This window comes from Nannobrachium achirus, assembly GCF_963921795.1.
Source record: "Nannobrachium achirus genome assembly, chromosome: 18".
NCBI lineage: Eukaryota > Metazoa > Chordata > Actinopteri > Myctophiformes > Myctophidae > Nannobrachium > Nannobrachium achirus.
Genome location: NC_137825.1, coordinates 49,692,526 through 49,711,613, shown reverse-complemented (window position 1 = coordinate 49,711,613; position 19,088 = coordinate 49,692,526). Strand labels below are relative to the sequence as shown.

The 19,088-nt window shown below is 43.1% G+C and overlaps 1 protein-coding gene across 4 annotated transcripts in view; it reads left to right on the top strand.

Annotated features, from left to right (window-relative positions):
* The window catches only part of LOC308303301 (voltage-gated potassium channel KCNC1-like), a gene marked incomplete at both ends in the record, with an annotated part of 104,369 nt that overhangs the window by 70,558 nt on the left and 14,723 nt on the right, over positions 1-19,088 (top strand). For 2 of the 4 annotated variants that reach the window (XM_080747641.1, XM_080747640.1), the window contains 4 exons: positions 857-1,198; positions 2,713-2,975; positions 4,468-4,847; positions 8,912-9,133. In XM_080747641.1, coding sequence (XP_080603767.1) covers positions 857-1,198; positions 2,713-2,975; positions 4,468-4,847; positions 8,912-9,133 — 1,207 coding nt within the window. Of the gene's footprint in view, positions 1-856; positions 1,199-2,712; positions 2,976-4,467; positions 4,848-8,911; positions 9,134-12,267; positions 12,390-15,167; positions 15,189-19,088 lie in introns of those variants that run through there. The other 2 variants (XM_080747639.1, XM_080747642.1) reach the window with 2 other exon arrangements.

The window sequence follows — 19,088 nt, the reverse complement described above, 5'->3', positions numbered from 1 at the left end:
AATATATTCTTCAATCGTTCTTCTTATCGTAGATCTGCTATTTTCAAAATAGAACGGTGTTACACAAAATGAAATGCCTCAACTCTTAGTGCTCGTCAGGGTGGAGGGGTCTCCAGTTAAAATATGATTATTTTGGGGGTTGCGGCCTGAAAAGGTTGAGAAACAACTGTTCTAAGCAACAGGAAAAGGCAGGTAAAGGGAGCAGCCTTTCATCCAGAAATCAAGAAAAGGGCCGTACACGAAACCAAAAAAGTTTGAGAACCACCGCTTTAACCCATTCAGAACGTGGTAGACTATATTGTGTATCATTATTTTATGTTTTAACTATTGAAAAATAGCAGATATACAAGCTCACAGCGCGGCACCGAGTGCCGCGCTGCGAGCGTGTAGATCTGCTATTTTTGAAAAATTGTGAAAATTTGAATTTTGACCCGATTCTATAAGTGTCTTTTGAATCCTTCTAAGCTTTTTTGAAAAACCTATGTTTGTATGTCAGCAATCTGGCCAGCCATCGTCAAAGAAAAGGTCCTTTTCACTTAACTGGAGCTCAGTTAGTCTGTTCTTGAGAGACTACTATGTCAGTGGTTCTCAAACCTTTTCATGTGAAGGACCCCCAAAATGATATGTATTAGGCCACGGACCCCCATCTCAAAATATTTAGTTCCAGGGACCCCCCCAGAGGCAAAATTTGAGTTACAAACGTTGGCTTTGAAAATACATATATTCAAAGACTTTTTCAAAAATAGCAGCAGATCTACAAGCTCGCAGCGCGGCACCCGGTGCTATTTTTCCACTGGTTAAAGCATTCAATAATTCTTCAACTGTCTCCTTCTCCCCCCCCCCCCCCTCCCGACAGTACGTGGCGTTCGGCTCGCTCCTCTTCATCCTCATCTCCATCTCCACGTTCTGCATGGAGACGCACGAGGCCTTCAACACCATCTACAACAAGACGGAGAACGTGACGGTGGGCAACGTGACGCGCGAGGAGATCGTCTACGAGGTGGTCACCGACAGCTGGCTGACGTACGTGGAGGGCATGTGCGTCATCTGGTTCACCATCGAGGTGATGCTCCGCGTCACCTTCTGCCCGGACAAGCTGGAGTTCTTCAAGAGCTACCTGAACATCATCGACTTTGTCGCCATCATGCCCTTCTACCTGGAGGTGGGCCTCAGCGGCCTGTCCTCCAAAGCTGCCAAGGTGTGTATACGGGCCAGTGTTGTTTTTGACAGCAAATTTTGATTTAGTTTTAGTCATAGTCTTTTGAATAAAATGACATTTAGTTTTAGTCATAATTTGAGTCACCTGAAAAGTTTTTGTTTTAGTCTAGTTTTAGTCGACTAAATATCATAAGATTTTAGGCGACTAAATCTACAGTTGATTTAGTCGACTAAATATCTAAGATTTTAGGCGACTAAATCTACAGTTGATTTAGTCAACTAAAATGTATTTTGGCAGGCCTTGATGGCATCGTAATGACTGATTTTACACTTGTTTGCGTGCTGAAAATAGCCGATCTACAAGCTCACAACCCGTCGCAGCGCGACGCGTTGTGAGCTTGTAGATCTGCTATTTTCAGCACGCAACACTGGAGAGCAACCAAACATAAAATGTCTCTCTTCTCCACCAGTCCCTACCCAACATTTTAGTCTAGTTTTTATTTTTTTGACGAAATATATTTAGTCTTAGTTTTAGTCATCACAGCTTAGTTTATATTTAGTTTTTATTTAGTTTTCGTCAGTGAAAAAAACGCAGTCGACAAACATTTTTTGTCATAGTTTTAGTCAACGAAATCAACACTGGTATGGGCACGTTGTTGACGATTGATCTGAATTTTTTATTTATTTTTTGCCTAGTGAATGTTACATAGCCTCGTAAACCAGGCGGAGGAGCCAGGTTTACTAGGATAAATGTTACAGGTATGATAGGTGTGATATATGAGCTTACCATAATCATAGTAATCCTTAATCATATTCAAATCACATTCGGGAAGGTACCTACTACCTATGTTCCCCAGGTTCTATGTTCCCCACTTACTGTACCACCTAAACTTGACCTTAACCCTAACCTCAATAAAACTAAAGCTGGTGAATGCTAACCTGGTGAAATGCTAACCTGCCGAGGCTGGTGAATTTTAACCTGTGGGGAACATAGAACCTGGGGAACATAGGGATAAATGAGACAGACACTGAAAAGGGGAGGTGTAGTGTCTGTGTCCAGCTGAAGCTCGTTGACACTTGTTAATGTTATCGAATTTTCCTTCTGGCCCTTAAAAAAAAACCCATAGCTTATCAAGTAATTGATTAACCGAATGATACTGCTATGAAACGTTCAATTCACGAACAAATCGATTAACTTGCATCCCTATTGCCATTTAAAGGACGTGCTGGGCTTCCTCCGCGTGGTGCGCTTCGTGCGCATCCTGCGTATCTTCAAGCTGACGCGCCACTTCACATTTTGTGTATCATTATTTTATGCTTTAACTATTGAAAAATAGCAGATATACAAGCTCACAGCGCGGCACCGAGTGCCGCGCTGCGAGCTTGTAGATCTGCTATTTTTGAAAAATCTTGAAAATTAGAATTTTGACCCGATTCTATAAGTTTCTTTTGAATCCTTCTAAGATTTTTTGAAAAAACCTATGTTTCGATGTCTGCTATCAACTTTCAATTCACGATGAATCGATTAACTTGCATACCTATTGCCATTTAAAGGACGTGCTGGGCTTCCTCCGCGTGGTGCGCTTCGTGCGCATCCTGCGTATCTTCAAGCTGACGCGCCACTTCGTGGGCCTGCGCGTGCTGGGCCACACGCTGCGCGCCAGCACCAACGAGTTCCTGCTGCTCATCATCTTCCTGGCCCTGGGCGTCCTCATCTTCGCCACCATGATCTACTACGCCGAGCGCATCGGCGCCGACCCCGACGACCCCACGGCGAGCGCCCACACCAACTTCAAGAACATCCCCATCGGCTTCTGGTTAGTGCATTCACCAAATATTCCGACATTCGAACGTTCGAATATCAAAGTCACTATTCGACGTTGTTCACCAAAGTCGAATATTCGCTTATTTTACATTTTTTATTGTTTTCTCTTTAAAAAAATCTATTGTTTATAAAGCTTGGCTAGATAGGAAGTCATAAGAATGAGTTGTCAATGCCCCTGGTGGATGAATTTGTTAATACCAGGGGTTCTCAAACCTTTTTAAGCCGTGACCCCCAAAATAAACATATTTGAACTGGGGACCCCCACCCTGACAAGCACTTAATGTGACTCGTTTCCGTAGAAAAATATTGTGAAAATAGCCGATCTACATGCTCACAACGCCTCGCGTTGCGAGGCGTTGTGAGCATGTAGATCGGCTATTTTCACAATGTTCGCCTCTTGCTTACTTAATATTTGACTGTTTGGCCAGTCCTGTCGAATATTCGACTATTCGAATATTTAGTGGTCGAATAATTCGAATACCAAAAATCACTATTCGTGAATGCCCTAGCTTCTCGTTAGTGCGGGTGTTTTATCGGATGTTTGACCAAATCTGCAAACTAAATCTTTACCAAGAAATGTCCAGGCGTTCCCATGGTCATGAAATTCCTGGAAATATTTTGAAATTAGAAAAATATTTTTCCAGTACTGGAAAAGTCTTGGAATTTATCAAGGGTCCAGGAAGGTCCTGGAAAAAATAGCTATGCATTGTTTTTGGTTATTGATTACTGTCATTTACTGCCAGTCTGCCACTATACATCGACTTTTCTTACCTTTTGACGTGGCACGACCATGCGTGTCCATCATGCACGATCTGCATGCACGCCACGGTCCGTTCGCAGCGGGCATGCTTTATTTTTGCTACACTGTCTTTGGGCATTGCACAACACATAGGAGTAAGTGACTCATTATTGCGCTGAATTGTTGTTATATAGTCCGGGAAATTGGGTTAGATACTCTGGAAATGTTCTGGAAAAGTTTTGGAAATTCATTGGTAAAAATGTGTGGGAACCCTGAATGTCTTCACCAATATGTTTCTAAAGGTGTAATAATATGTACTAAAAGTTTGAAATTCAACTCCGATGGGAAACTTCATAAAAAAAACATCCGTAAAGTTTGTGTCCTTTTAACTTTACTATACAGGAGAAAAATACAAAAAATAAATCTGCTTTAAGTAGCATGTGAGGGGTCAAACTAGGGGTTTTTCATGATTCTGAATCCATTGCAAGCATTTGTTTTGCATGAAAAACATTCCTCACAGCTCTCACGCAACTGTGAAAAGTGATGACTCATCACTAAACCATAGTTTTGTAGGTGCCGTTTTTCGCCTTTTTAGCCCAAGGAATGTTTTTCGTGCAAAACAAATATTATCATTCCCCAAATTATCGCCCAAATATTATTACACACATTTAGAAACACTTTGGTGTAGACATTCCTTGGTGACGATCTAGTCAGCAGGTTTTTCATAACGTTATCTCTTAACTAGGTGGGCGGTGGTCACCATGACCACTCTGGGCTACGGCGACATGTACCCCGAGACGTGGTCGGGCATGCTGGTGGGCGCCCTGTGCGCCCTGGCCGGCGTGCTGACCATCGCCATGCCCGTGCCCGTCATCGTCAACAACTTCGGCATGTACTACTCCCTGGCCATGGCCAAGCAGAAGCTGCCCAAGAAGAAGAACAAGCACATCCCGCGGGCGCCGCAGCCCGGCTCGCCCAACTACTGCAAGCCCGACGCCCTGGCCATGGCCACCGCGTCGCCGCAGAGGATTCTGGGGAACGTCCTGGGCGGCATGATGGGGTCCGGGGGCCTAGGGGGCGACAGCTGCCCCCTCGCCCAAGAGGAGATCATCGAGATCAACAGAGGTGAGCTTATTTTTATATTTGCAGCGGAATTCTTTTGAGTAAACAGAGGGCCCCCATTTCTGAATTTTCCGAATGTATTGAGACGATGGCCCCTTGAGTTGTAGCATCTTATTTTAGAGGGCGTCCGAGACGAGTTAGTGGTTCTCAACCTTTTCATGCCGCGACCCCCAAAATAATCATATTTTAGCTGGGGACCCCCTGACGAGCACTAAGAGTTGAGGCGTTACATTTTGTAAAACACGGTTCTATTGTGAAAATGGTCACATGGTTCTATTGTGAAAAAGCTCACAACGGCGTTGTGAGCATGTAGATCGGCTATTTTCACAATTTCTGCCTCTAATATTTAACAATTTGGCCAATGTTTAATTTGTCATTTTAGAGGTCTAAAAAGTCCTTAAATTGTCATACACTTAAACTTTATGTTGGTTTGTTGAGTGAGAAAACAATGTTTCACATTAAGTTAATAATCTGGGGACCCCCCAAAATAATTTGGAGACCCCTCTGGGGTTTGCGACCCACAGGTTGAGAACACATAAGTGAACATTACATACATTACAAAAACTGGAATGGGGAAAACAACTAGAATCAATGCTCTGTGGATGAACAGGAAGTAGTTGTAGGGTGTGACTAAAAGGGATCTGGCGCCCTCTATAGAGCATCGCAGCGGAAGTGGATTCCTGGGGTCACTTAATATTCCCCATTCATTTTCGCCATAGACTTTTACAAAAATATTTATAACAATTATGTTAAGCCTCGAACCAAGCCATCAGGATGGAGGTGAATCATGACCATATAACCTTTTTTTCTATGAAAAGAACATTTTGAAAATCGCTAAACAAAGGGTAGTTATTAAATGTAGTATATCAAATAATGTAATATTAAAATATGTTTTCACATAGGATCAAAGGTTATATGATCATGATTCACCTCCATCCTGGATGGCTTGGTTCGAGGCTTAACATAATTGTTATAAATATATTTGTAAAAGTCTATGGCGAAAATGAATGGGGAATATTAAGTGACCCCAGGAATCCACTTCCGCTGCGACGCTCTATCTTGCAATGCACTACTTTGTGCAAAAGGAGAATGGAGGTCATGGAGAACTGGGTTGATGTGGTCTCTTGATCACACCGTTCTCCTGGAGCCACTCTTGCTGCTGGCCCATCAGAAGTCATGTGTAATTTATGATCAACTGTTGGCCCGCGGTCGCCTTGAGGCACCCATCTGCAGCCGTGGGAAAAGTACTCTTATTTAAAAATGTTTTTTTTTACTTCAGTACCAATGCAATATTGTAATACTCAAGTAAAAGTCTGGACTTCAAAATGTACTTGAGTAGAAGAACATCAAAATGCACTTAAAGCACCAAAAGTAAAAGTAGTTTTGAAATGTGTGCAAATCTTTTGAAAATAGCAGAGCTGGGTTGCCCGCTGGCCTACCGGTCCAAGTGCATGCCACATTGGCTCAGTGTAGCCTGACAGCGTGTCGCTGGTTCGATTCCAGATCCTGACTACCTTTGTGTCACTCCCCATCTCTTTCCCCAAAAATCTTTAAAAAAGAAATGCAGATCTAGGCTACAATCAGATCTACAATCTACAATGCAGATGTGTAGATCAGATATTTTCAAATGGCCCAAATGTATATAGGGCTGAAGTGGTTAATGTATGTTTTGTAGTAATAATCTGTTAACACTTATGTCAGCTCGTCAATGAAAGGGTTAATACCATGACGCCGATGTTTCGAGCTAAATCTGCAATCGTGTGGTGGCCGCCATGACACTTTTATGTCAACACACGGTCACGTGACTAGATGGGGTAAACGTTGAAGGAAAAATAAGTGAAGAGAAATCGGTGCAAATTCCTGCCCGGCCCTTCAAAATAAGAGCGGCTGCCTATGGAGGGAGCGGCACGGCAGCAAGGAAAATTCATCCCTTCAAAGTAAGGGGCAGCAAAAGTGTCGACTTAAGCCCTTTGCACACAGGACAGTTGCGTTTTTTTACGTTTGCTGCATGAATAAAACGCATTGGATTTGGTGTGCAATGCTGTGCAGGATCGGCGCTGCGGATCCCAAAAGGAGTCATAAAAGGAGTGATGAGTTTTTTTACCGCATGCGACAAGATGCACGAATTGAACTGGGTTCGATCGAGAAAAAACGCACGGCCGCAGCCACTCGTCGCACGGCTAATTCGGATCCGGTGTGCATGAGGTCTTAGAGAATCATTATTTTCTTTTAAAAAAAATGAAATTGTCCGTTTTATCCGTGCGGATAAACGCGCCTGTGTGCAAAGGGCTTAACTCACAGCTTCTTTGTGACTGAAATTAGGAGGATGATTTGGCTCTCTCTGCTTGCATCTTCCAATGCCCAAACGCCAGGCTTCGCCGACAGCAATAATGTACATTTAATGTGTTTCTTTTTTACTACCTTAAGTCATCAGAGGGCCAGTAATAATGGGGTTTTTATTACATAAGCACTTTGAACATCCCTCCCTGTCTGGCGTTCCTATACACACTCGCTTCATAAAAGTTTCCCCTGCAGTAGGTTGTGTCTGTGGATTTGTGGAGCTGGAGCGGATTCGATATGACAGCCGGGTCTGAAGTCTAGTCACCAGGCACGTGCACACATAGACATCAAAGGGGGCTTGAGCCCCTGCCCTTTTATCCGTCTGTAAAAAGTGCCCTCTCCAGAACCATGAGTGCAGTTTTTATATGGTGAAAGAAACTGATTATGGTTAGTTCAGTGTGGTATCAAGCACCGAAAATAGCCGACCTCCAAGCTCACAACGCGTCGCTATTTTCGATCTTTCACCAAAAGGCCCTTTTTGAAATGTCAGCCCCTGCCTCTCTGACATTCTCTGCACGTCCCTGCTAGACACCCTGCAGCCTTGACGTCCTTCTCCGACTCCCCAGAGATGGGAAAAAGTACTCAAATGTTTTACTTAAAGGAGTAGTTCAGCCCCAACATCATGTGGATGCACTTGCTGTTATAGATTTATGTACAGTTTATCAACACTAACTATTTAAATGGATACAGTTTAAACAATGAATAAGAATGACGTGAATATACAATCATCAATGTCGTCAATATTAAGCCCATATCTAACAGGACTTCATATGGGAATGCCCATATATGGAGGAAGACAGCCCATATCTGTGTGGCTCGTTCGACAGACAGGGATCTCCATATATGGGCATGGTCTTACCGGTTTATAGTTTTACAAAATGTATCACATTGGGTCACCAGGGGATAGTAATTGCCACCCCCTAGTGTTCACATTTAACATTCAATTCAGTTATTGTATTCACATTGTCCCCAACTCTGAATTGTTTTAGCAGATTAATCTGATTTAATCTCAATCCATGCCCGTTTTAATTGTTTAATGCAACCATTCATTTACTAACCACTTTCAACGCCGGTCCCTGTTATTATAGGCAAACCTTTTCAAACCTTTTCCCTTTTCGCTCCTATTTTAGCATAGGAAACCTCCTCTCCGAGGAACCCTCTTGTCAGAGGCGTCAACTGGGTATGACAAGGTATGGCAGCTGCCATACCTTGGCTACAGGGGAACAAAATAAAATGTACTTCTTAAAATGAATTCATCGTGCCTGTTGCTAAGGTATGGCGACATGACTGGTGTCTTGCTAAGGTATGGCAACATGACTGGTCAGTGGCGTCAGTTCGGAAAAAAAGCTAAGGTATGGCAACATGACTGGTGTCTTGCACGCGCGCCAGACTTCAGTCATGTTGCCATACCTTAGCAACAGGCATGATACATTTATTTTAAGAAGTACATTTTCCCCCTGTTTATACGGTTTCTTGGGCTGGATATGGCAGCCTGGAATGGTTGTTCAAGTGCAGCTAAAATTGTCACTGGTGTGAAGGCGCGCGTGCAAGACACCAGTCACGTTGCCATACCTTAGCTTTCGCTGAACCGCGTGAACGCCAACTGCCTCTTGTGTCTCAGAGTGTCCCTCCATGTCACCTCCTTCACGCTTGGCTGTGTGTCTCTGCTATTTTGGCTTTCCCCGCCGCCTCTCCCCCCCTCCCTCCCTCCCTCCATCCTCCTCCAGACTCCAAACAGAACGGCGACGCGGCGTCAGCGGCCCTGGCGAACGAGGACTGCCCCACCATCGACCAGGTGCTGAGCCCGGACGAGCGGAGCCCCGCCGGGCGCGTGGGCGTGGGAGGAGTAGGCGTCGGCGGCAACACCCGGGAACGCTACCAGCAGGACCGCGCCTGCTTCCTCCTCAACCCCAGGGAATTCCGCGCCACAGATGGGAACGTGCGGAAAGGTACGTGTTTCTATCCCCTAAACCGGGAGGGGTTTGGATGAATTTAAAACCACGCACGCACTGCTTAATAGTCGGGGGATATCTTCAGAAATAGTGTCATATCCTGGAATAAATTCCTTACCAAAACATTTCTTCACCAATGTGTTTGTAAAGGTGTCTAGTAACACATCTCACAAAGACTGAAATTCAGTTTCCCTAGGAGAATCTGTTACAGCTGCTGAAAGTTGGGGTCCCATTAAATTAACTATACAAGATAAAACACACCAAAATAAATATGCTTTAAGTAGCATGTGAGGGGTCAAACTAGTTTTTTTTTTTCCAAATTCTGAATCCATTGCAAGCATTTGTTTTGCACAAAAAATATTCCTTGGGCTAAATATGCCCCTACAAAACTATGGTTTAGTGAAGAGTAATCACTTTTCACAGTTTTGTGGGAGCTGCCTTTACCCCAAGGAATGTTTTTCATGCAAAACAAATGCTTGCAATGGATTCAGAATCATAAAAAAACCCTAGTTTGACCCCTCACATGCTACTTAAAGCATATTTATTTTGGTGTGTTTTATCCTGTATAGTTAATTTAACGGGACCCCAACTTTCAGCAGCTGTCAAGGATTCTCCTCTGGAAACTGAATTTCTGTCTTTGTGAGCTGTGTTACTAGACACCTTTACAAACACATTGGTGAAGATTTTTTTCGGTAAGGAATTTATTCCAGGACTTTTTAAGATATCCCCCGACTATTACTTTACGACACAAAGCCCCACACACACACACACACACACACGCACACACACACAGCAACCAAAAAGAAAAAGACGTCAGAGATGCAACGGGGATATGGTCCCCCCACCACCTCCCCTCTGTTCAGATAATGTATGCCGCTATAAACAAAGCTTGTGCAAAACTGCCGAGGTAGATAAGTGCACCGTGGTAGTTATGAGATACACTTCCATTATTTCCTCATCCGTGGTGAGAGAGGAACGTTTGTCAGCGAAAATCAGTTAGACAACGAGAGCCATATAGATCTTAGCGTTAACAATCTGTGGGAGCCGCAGCTATGCTTACGTGACAGGAGGCCCTCCCCATTCGCGGCCTAACGATGAAACATTCATGCGTATGCTCACAGGCGCACGCACACACGCACACGGTACATCTTAGCTCTTCTGCTCTGCTACGTTTGTTTCCATCTCTTCATGTCCGTGTTGTCTTTGTTTCCATCGCAGCTCGGTATCATCTTTTTTTTTTAAAGTTTTGGTTTCTGTTGTTCCGTATTTACACGGCGGACGCGTTGTTCTTAAAAGGACAACTTTGTTTTTTTAACTACAGTGCAAGGGTTCATATCGTTGTTGTCGGGTGGAAACCCTGTATGTCCAAAACCGTTTGTTTAGCATTTATCATTTTAAAAATGATTTAAACTAGTGAAAACAGCCGATCTACGAGCACACAACGCCTCGCACCGCTGTAGATCAGCTGTTTTCACTACTTTCGTGCAACGGCCTTGTACGATGAAGCAGGGTTTTGCTTTGCGAAAAAACGTACACATTTGAAACTTGGGAGATACGAGGTTTCCGCCCGACAGCGACGATATTTTAGATTGTAATTAGAGAAAAGAAAAGATGAGTGTTAAAATATGTTTTCCTTTACTGCTTTTTAGCCATTTTTGCGATTTCAGTGAATGGGGGCAAGCGTAAAAGTGACTAAATATGTCTTTTTAGACACAATAAGCCGCCAATTTCTTTAATAATATTTACTCTAACACTACCAGTAAGACGCCTAAGGGCGAAAAGCGACCTCGCACTAAAGGGCAAAGTCGCGCCATCTGTCTTGGCCATCCGTCTTGGCCATATATGGATTCTGTTAGTCAACAGGGCATCATCTGGGATACAATCCCTTTTATGCCCATATATGGAGATCCCTGCTCTGAGTATCTGACATCACTGTGATGTCACCTGTGATGTCACAGTGATGTGTCAGGGGAACCACAGTGTCAGGCTTTACCCGTCCGGAATATTTATTGTCTCTGTAAAAAATAAAATAAAAATAACAAAAAATACAAAATAAAACAAATATTAAAAAATATTAATATTCGAATATATTCGATATTCAGGCCAATTTCGAAGACCAATATTCGAATTTCATTTCTGAGGAATATTGGCAGCTCTAATGCCCCCAGCCACTGAAAGAAACATAATTAAAATCGCTAAGGAAAACACTTTAACTCTCATCTTTTCTTTTCTTCTAATTACAATCTAAAATGTGAACCCACATTGTAAAAAATACAACGTTGCCCTTTAATATGTCATCGTATTGAAGAGCAAAATGGCTGCCATGTCGATATAGGGGACAATTGTTGTCGCAGCAGGTTTTCTGTCCCTCCACCCGTCTCGTCTGCATATATCTCTCAGCTCTGTCTCAGAGCGTTTATTCGTCCATGCAGTTTGGATTTTTTCTTTTTTTTTTTATGTCTCGTCTGCTCACATATCATTCATGCTAATAAATGATCTCTCTCTCTCTCTCTCTCTCTGTCTTCTGGGCTCAAGACAGTAAACCATGCATTAATTTGACTTCTTGTCACTTATGTTTTTTTTTCTCTCCCCCTGTTCCCTCTCTCTCTCTCTCTCTCTCTCTCTCTCTCTCTCTCTCCCTCCCCTTAACTCCTCCCTAACTTTTATTTTGTATTGTCTTGCACCCCCAACCCCGCCTCCCCCTTGTGATGCTCCCCTCCCCTAAAAAAAAAAACACCTCCCTACTCCTTTTCTTCTCTGCCCCCCCCCCCCCCCCCCCGTCTTTTGAATCCATATCTTCTCCGTTCCCCTCCTCTTTTTCCTTTGTGGTGCACCTCATCCCCTTCCGTCCTTTCCCCCGTTTGTTTGTTTGTTTGTTTCCCCCCCCCCCCCCCCGGTTCCGCTCTCTCGTCGCTTATTTCCGAAAACCTGGCAACCTCGATCCATTGTGTTTGTTTTTTTAACCGCTTCTGTTTGTTTCGTTTTTGTACCGTTGCAATCCAACCGCCACCAACCACCACCTACCACCCACCTACCTACCAACTACCTGCACTAAAAAACACCTACCTTCCAAACTACCAAAACCTCCCCCCATCCCCCCGTCCCCCCCCACCTTGTCGACAACAAACTAGAGGCAGCGGCCCTGGCAGCCAGCCCCGACTCCCCTCTGACCGAGGATTGGTATAAGCTGGAAGGGTCTCTGCTACAGCAGGACCTCAATGCAAACTCCACCTCCTCCTGGATCAAACCATAGGCCGACAGAGGTAACACCACCCACCAGAAAAATAAATGAATACATCGCAAGACAGACAGAGCCCTTATTGCCTAGTGCTTCTCAAACGTTCAAATTTCAAGGTCTTCCCTTAAAGGACCGGGTCACCTCTGGGACAACCAGATCTTATTTTATTGTTGTGTGGGACACGATCAACACAATCCTGAGTTATTTTTTGTGTTCAATCTGTGTTTTTAGATATTTTAGTATTTCAGCCGATTTCAGCATGCCTACAACTGGTCATATGATGCAAAATGCATCATATGACCAGTTGTAGCATGCTGAAATACTAACGTATCTAAAAACACAGATTGAACACAAAAAATAATTCAGGATTGTGTTGATCGTGTCCCACACAACAATAAAATAAGATCTGGTTGTCCCAGAGGTGACCTGGTCCTTTAACTTTGACAGTGTACAAATGGAACCAAATGGACCCGTTAGCAGTGGTGTAAAGTAACTAAGTACATTTGCTTAAGTACTGTACTTAAGTACATTTTTGAGGTATTTGTACTTTACTTGAGTATTTCCAGTTTTCAATACTTTTACTTATAAGCCACTACATCTCGGATCCAAATATTGTACTTTTACTCCACTACAATTATTTGAAAACTTTAGTTACTAGTTACTTTGCAGATATAAATGATTATATTATAAAACATACATTAATGCACTTTAGCCCTATTCTATACCGTGGCTGTTTGAAAATAGCCAATCTAAAAGCTCACAACGGGTCGCAACGCGTTGTGAGCTTGTAGATCTGCTATTTTCAAACATTTTTGTACTTTTACTTTTGGTACTTTAAGTATATTTTGATGCCAACTTGTAAGGGTGCACACACACACCAAAATACCTATGAGAGTGGATACCCCATTCCACCAATGCATTTCAATGAGAATGGAGCGGTTTCATGCCAGTAGAGGTTTTCTGCAAAAAAAAAAAAAAACGCTCCATTCTCATTGAAACGCATTGGCGGAATGGGGAATCCACTCTCAGAGGTATTTTGGTTGCGTGTGCACCCTAACAGAGTATTTCTACATTGCAGTATTGATACTTTTAATCAGGTAAAAAATGTGAGTACTTTTTCCACCACTGCCCGTTAGGGTCCATTTGGTTCTATTTGTACACTGTCAGAGTTACAGACTTGTAAGGGTCAATTTAGACCCCCATAAAGGAACCTAGAGAGTCCCTGAAATCCACTTTGAGAACCACTGCTTTAGCCTATAGTCGAACCTCGATCAAAACCAACAGGAAAATAAATATGCCGCCCTATGCTAACTATACCGTAGCATGTTTTGCAGCTGCTCACTTGGAAAATAGGTTTGACATACACATTTTGACACCCACACTTACCGTAGACGCCACGACCACCCACATTCGCGCACACCGTGCGTGCATGGTTTCCAAATCACAAACATAACAGCCACTGTGTCCACTGTGTGTCTGTCTCTGTGTTCAGTGGCGTTTTTCTTCCAAGTACCGGTATATCATCTCTGAAGTGTCTTCTATGTGACTGAAAGTGTGGTGTGAATTTTCCAAATAACGACGGCCGTGTTAAGGCCGGGTTACAGCACTTGGTTTTGTGTATTTTTACAGTTCCATCGCTGTAATTAGCTTAGATATTTTATCCGGCCAAAACCATCCGACTTCTATGGGCTACAATACTGTAGCCGTGCTTCATAACATTTTTATGAACTCAACGATAATCTTGCAATTAACTGAACATCCATTATGCTTGCTTAACACTTACTCATGCAAAATGCACAAGATGGGGAAAACTAGAGTTATGGGGGGGAACTATAAGCCGGGGACTACAGTGTGAACTGTGTCCGCGAGGGTTAACGGGTGTTCATGTGTAAATGAATGCACAGTCAAAATACTGAGTGTCGAATGTAGCTCTGAGATTGTGCAAATGTAACCAAATGGACCCGTAAGGGTGCGCCCAGAGCTGTATTAAGACATTACCTGACTGACGATTTTACTGAGCAGGCACTTCAAGCCGCATTTTCTCGAGTGCGCCCTTGTGGGCCGGTTCAGGCCGCTTAATGCACAACGGTCAACCGACGCAGCGGTGTGTGTGTGCGTGAGCACGCGCGCACATAAGAGCTTGCGCGGTTTGCTGTGAGTGTCCTGTGTTGACATCCAGGGGCTAGGGTGGAGGGGGGCCTTAATTATTTTATACTTTAGCTATTGAAAAATAGCAGATATACAAGCTCACAGCGCGGCACCGAGTGCCGCGCTGTGAGCTTGTAGATCTGCTATTTTTGAAAAGTTGTGAAAATGTGCGCAAATCTTTGAATATATGTATTTTTTTTGTAACTCAATTTGTAACTCAAATTTCGCTTCTGGGGGGTCCCTGGAACTAAATATTTTGAGAAGGGGGTCCGTGGCCAAATACATATCATTGTGGGGGTCCTTCACATGGAAAGCTTTGAGCACCACTGACATAGAAACATAGGTTTTTCCAAAAACCTTAGAAGGATTTGAAACATTCAAAGATTTGCACACATTTTCACGATTAAAAAAAAAAGAAATAGCAGATCTACGACCTCGCAGCGCTGTGAGCTTGTATATCTGCTATTTTTCAATAGTTAACGTACTACCAGGGCCCAGAATATGGTGTGACACCCCCCGTTGATGATGAATTCATAACTAATAATGACAAAACGACAGCAAAAACAAAAGCAGCGAAGAGGAGAACAGTGGAGGTTCCTGTTGTTGTCTGATTGTGCCTGTTGTGTTGTTGTTTTCTCCCTTCAGGTTGTGTCATATCACGCGTTTGTATGTGGGCTTATATTCATTCTTACGTGTTCCTTATATTACACCGTGTCCCTGTCCTCCCTCCTCAATGCCGTCTGAGTGTTGTGTTCGTCGTTACGTCGTGACGTGGCTTATTTTTGGTTTCCTTTGGTGTATTTTATTTTCATTGTGTTGTTGTTGTTGTTGTTACTTTTTTTTCCGTGTCGCTCTCTTACGACCTCGCTGACCTAAACCCCTGGTGACGTTCCGAAAATATGTCAATCGATTAAAAAAAAAAAGGGGAAAAAAAAGTTTTATATCGCAGTGCTTGATGTGATATGTACATGTTGTCATGCGCCGACCAACTTAAGTCATCGTTGAATATTGTTTTAAGCTGAAACTTACTGGGGATAAGGGTATGTGTTAATTAATGTGGGCTTCACTTCCTCCACACAGCTGATTCAAATCACTTAACGAGCACCAAGTAATCACCATGCAGAGATTCAGGTGTCACAGCAGCAACCAGTCAGCACAAGAGGGGCTAACATAGCCTCGCATCACCAGGCTTTCCGCTGGGGGAAAGCCTGGTCTTCGTTTACTAAACAGGCCGTTTGATCCGGTCTAGACCGGATTGGCTCCTACGTCATTTTGTATTCAAAACGGACTACACTTTGGCAGGAAACACCAAATCGGAAACAGTTTCAACCCAGTAGCGCATGCGCAAGTAGTTAGCGCATGCGCAAGTAGGGGTTAAAACTGTTTCCGATTTTGGTTTTGATCCCGACAGGATCAAAAGCCCGAAATTGGAAGCCGTCCCAGGCTAGGGCTAACAGCTAAGAGGAACGGGAAGTGATGCCCAAGGGCTCATGGGGCACTGGAAACTTGTGGATATTTTCTGTAAAAAAAACATTGGAGCTAAAAGCACTATCCGGAATATGGTGCCGAACGTGCACAAGACTCTGCGTACCTAACATGTACATATCTAGGGCTTTCTATGGATCGGTTGGCCTGCCTTGCTTGACACGGTCGGCCGCGACACTGAATGCAGCGTATAGAACAATGGGGTTGTAAGGTCACTGGGGTCGGCAGCGAGCTGTTAAAGGTCACTGGATAGTACACTATATGACACATACCGCGCCCAGACAAAGAGCACATTTTGCAGCCGCCGCTGCTGGCTCTCACTGAGCCAAGTCGGTCCCTATTTGACGGGCGAACAAAAACAAAAACATTACAAAGCTGGCTTCCAGTTTGTGTGGGATTGTGGGCGTGCTATGGGTCTGGAACTGAGAGTGCTATTCCCCCTGATCTTGTAACTGAATGTGTTTCCAGTGCCTAGTGTGGTTCAAAGGTCGAGACTTTATGTACTGTATTTTGTACCGTGCGGACCTCGATGTAAAGTCCAAAATAGTAACATTTCTTTTCACGAAACTGCACTTGGTGGCTGAAGCACGCGTACACACTAACTGACCAGACAGACTGACCAGACAGACAGACAGACTCAATGACAGACTTGATTGAAAACAGACTTCGATATGCTGCCTTAAGGTAAGCAAGCATTGAGCTGTCCAAGCCCCTACACACATCAGAGATCCTTGATATTCCTTCAGTTTTCTGTTTCAACGGTTCTTTCTTATATACGTAGACAATAATATACTGCTCAAAGTGAAATGAAGGGAACAAAATGTTCCCTTAATAATTAATTCTTTGAGCTGATTCTTTTGAGTGCCAGAAAAAAGTCCCTCTTTAAAATAAAATAGAAGTTCGTTTTTTGGGAGCGCCGTAGTCGTTTCCACTGTCTCGGGTGTTTGACAGAGGGCCGATAGTTGCTTGCAGTAAACAAGATGAATCGGATCTTTTCTCATCCTTTTCTTGAAACCGATTATTCAACACTCAACAGTGGGTCCATTGTCTTTTGCCTATCAATGCATTCCCAATATAGTCCAACAAAGACCATTCAGTGCACTTATATTAATACATATAGACCCCAATAGCCATGTCCAGGGGCGTCACAAGGGGGGGGGGGGGGGGGGGGGACTGAGTTACTAGGGCCCAAGGTGGAGGGGCCTTAATGATTTTATACTTTATCTATTGAAAATAGCAGATCTGCTATTTTTGAAAAGTCGTGAAAATGTGTGCAAATCTTTGAATATATGTATTTTTAAAGCGAACATTTGTAACTCAAATATTGCTTCTGCGGGGTCCCAGGAACTAAATATTTTGAGATGAGGGTCCGTGGGCCAAATACATATCATTTTGGGGGTCCTTCACATGAAAAAGTTTGAGCACCACTGACATAGAAACATAGGTTTAAAAAAAAAAAGAAAAAAAAACCTTCAAAGACATTTTCACGAATTTTCAAAAAATAGCAGATCTACAAGCTCGCAGCCGTGAGCTTGTATATCTGCTGTTTTTCAAAAGTTAAAGCACAAAACAACTCAGTGAATCCTTGTGCCCAGGGCCCAGAATTTGGTGCGACACCCCTTGACCATGTCACACTGATGGCATGCAGTTCTTAAACGAGACGCTACCATGAGCAACACTAGGCTTTCTGTCAGCCAGTGCGGATGTGACTCGGTATATAGTCACATCAGTGTTCCGGGGCTGAACAGCTTGTTCTTGTCTTTTTAAAGAGGGAATCTCCTATTGTCCGAAACAGTGGTTCTTGTATGCTTCTTCTTCTTTTTTTGATTTTCGTTTTGTAGATACATGCTTAAGAAGTCTGTCGCCAACTTGTGATCCGTCTCCACGCTTTGATTTTTGTCCCTTTTTGACCTCTTACGCAACAACTGAAAAAAATATGCATGGCTCAGTATAAGGTCAAGCAGTCAATTAGCCCCTCTGATTGTCCGCTCTCTATCACTCTTTAGACGTTGTTCAATAAGCTCTTTCTCTTTGGGAACTATCCCTCTATTTCTGGATCCTCTCTCTCTCTCTCTCTCTCTCTCTCTCTCTCTCTCTCTCTCTCTGTCTCTCTCTCTCTCTCTCTGTTTTGTTCTTTGTGTCTGTTTTTATGTTTACGAGTGCCTATTTTTTCCCCTTCCTTTTTCTGTACGTGCCGTATTAATGTCTGTCCTTTGTATTCTGACACTGTGTCTCTCTCTCTGTGTCGTCTGTGAAGTGGGTTTCCCGTGTCAGTGTTGTTTATGGTCGTGTTAAACGTGGTCCTCTTTTCATTCTTTTTCATTTATGTGCAATTTATCCAGAATGATGTTGTGTTTAACTCTTTGTTTTGTTTTGTGTATTTGGTTGTCTCTTGAGTTTTTCTGTGCAGATAGTTCTCTCTACTTTCAGTTCCACCTTCATCCCTTGTCCTTCTTTGACGAATTGGAATCATAGGAGGGAAGGAAATTACCAGCAAAACATTGGAATAGATACCAGTTGTTCTGGCATGTTTAGCTCATTCATTATTATTCCCAGTCTTACTGATGTCCATTTCCATAGAGCATACATTGGCTTGTTTGATTTCTGTGGAGGCCACTCAATTCCATTCATTTCGGTGTGGTGTAACTTATACTTGAGGGTAGTTATTCAACACAGTTAACATTTTATCGGCATTTATCTTGTCATAGTTGGTTCATTAATGCATGCTAATGGTTGCATCTCTTTCAAATGACAACTTTAGTTTTCATTTTTTTCACTTTAGGGTTCATATTTTAGTTTGTAATTAGAGAAAACAAAAGATTAGTGTTAAAATGTTTTCATTTACTGCTTTCTATTTTTTTTTTTAGGGATTTTAGTAGTTTGATTTCAGTGGGTGGGGGCATGTTTACAAGAGGCTAAATATGATTTTTTAAACACAATAAGCCGGCAATTTACTATTTACACCAGCCCCCATAAGTCACATCTGCCCTGAAAGATTGCGGTGCATCTTGGGTATGGGCTTCATAATCAGAAGACCCAACCTGGGGGCATGCATGCTCCCAACCTGGGGGCATGCATGCA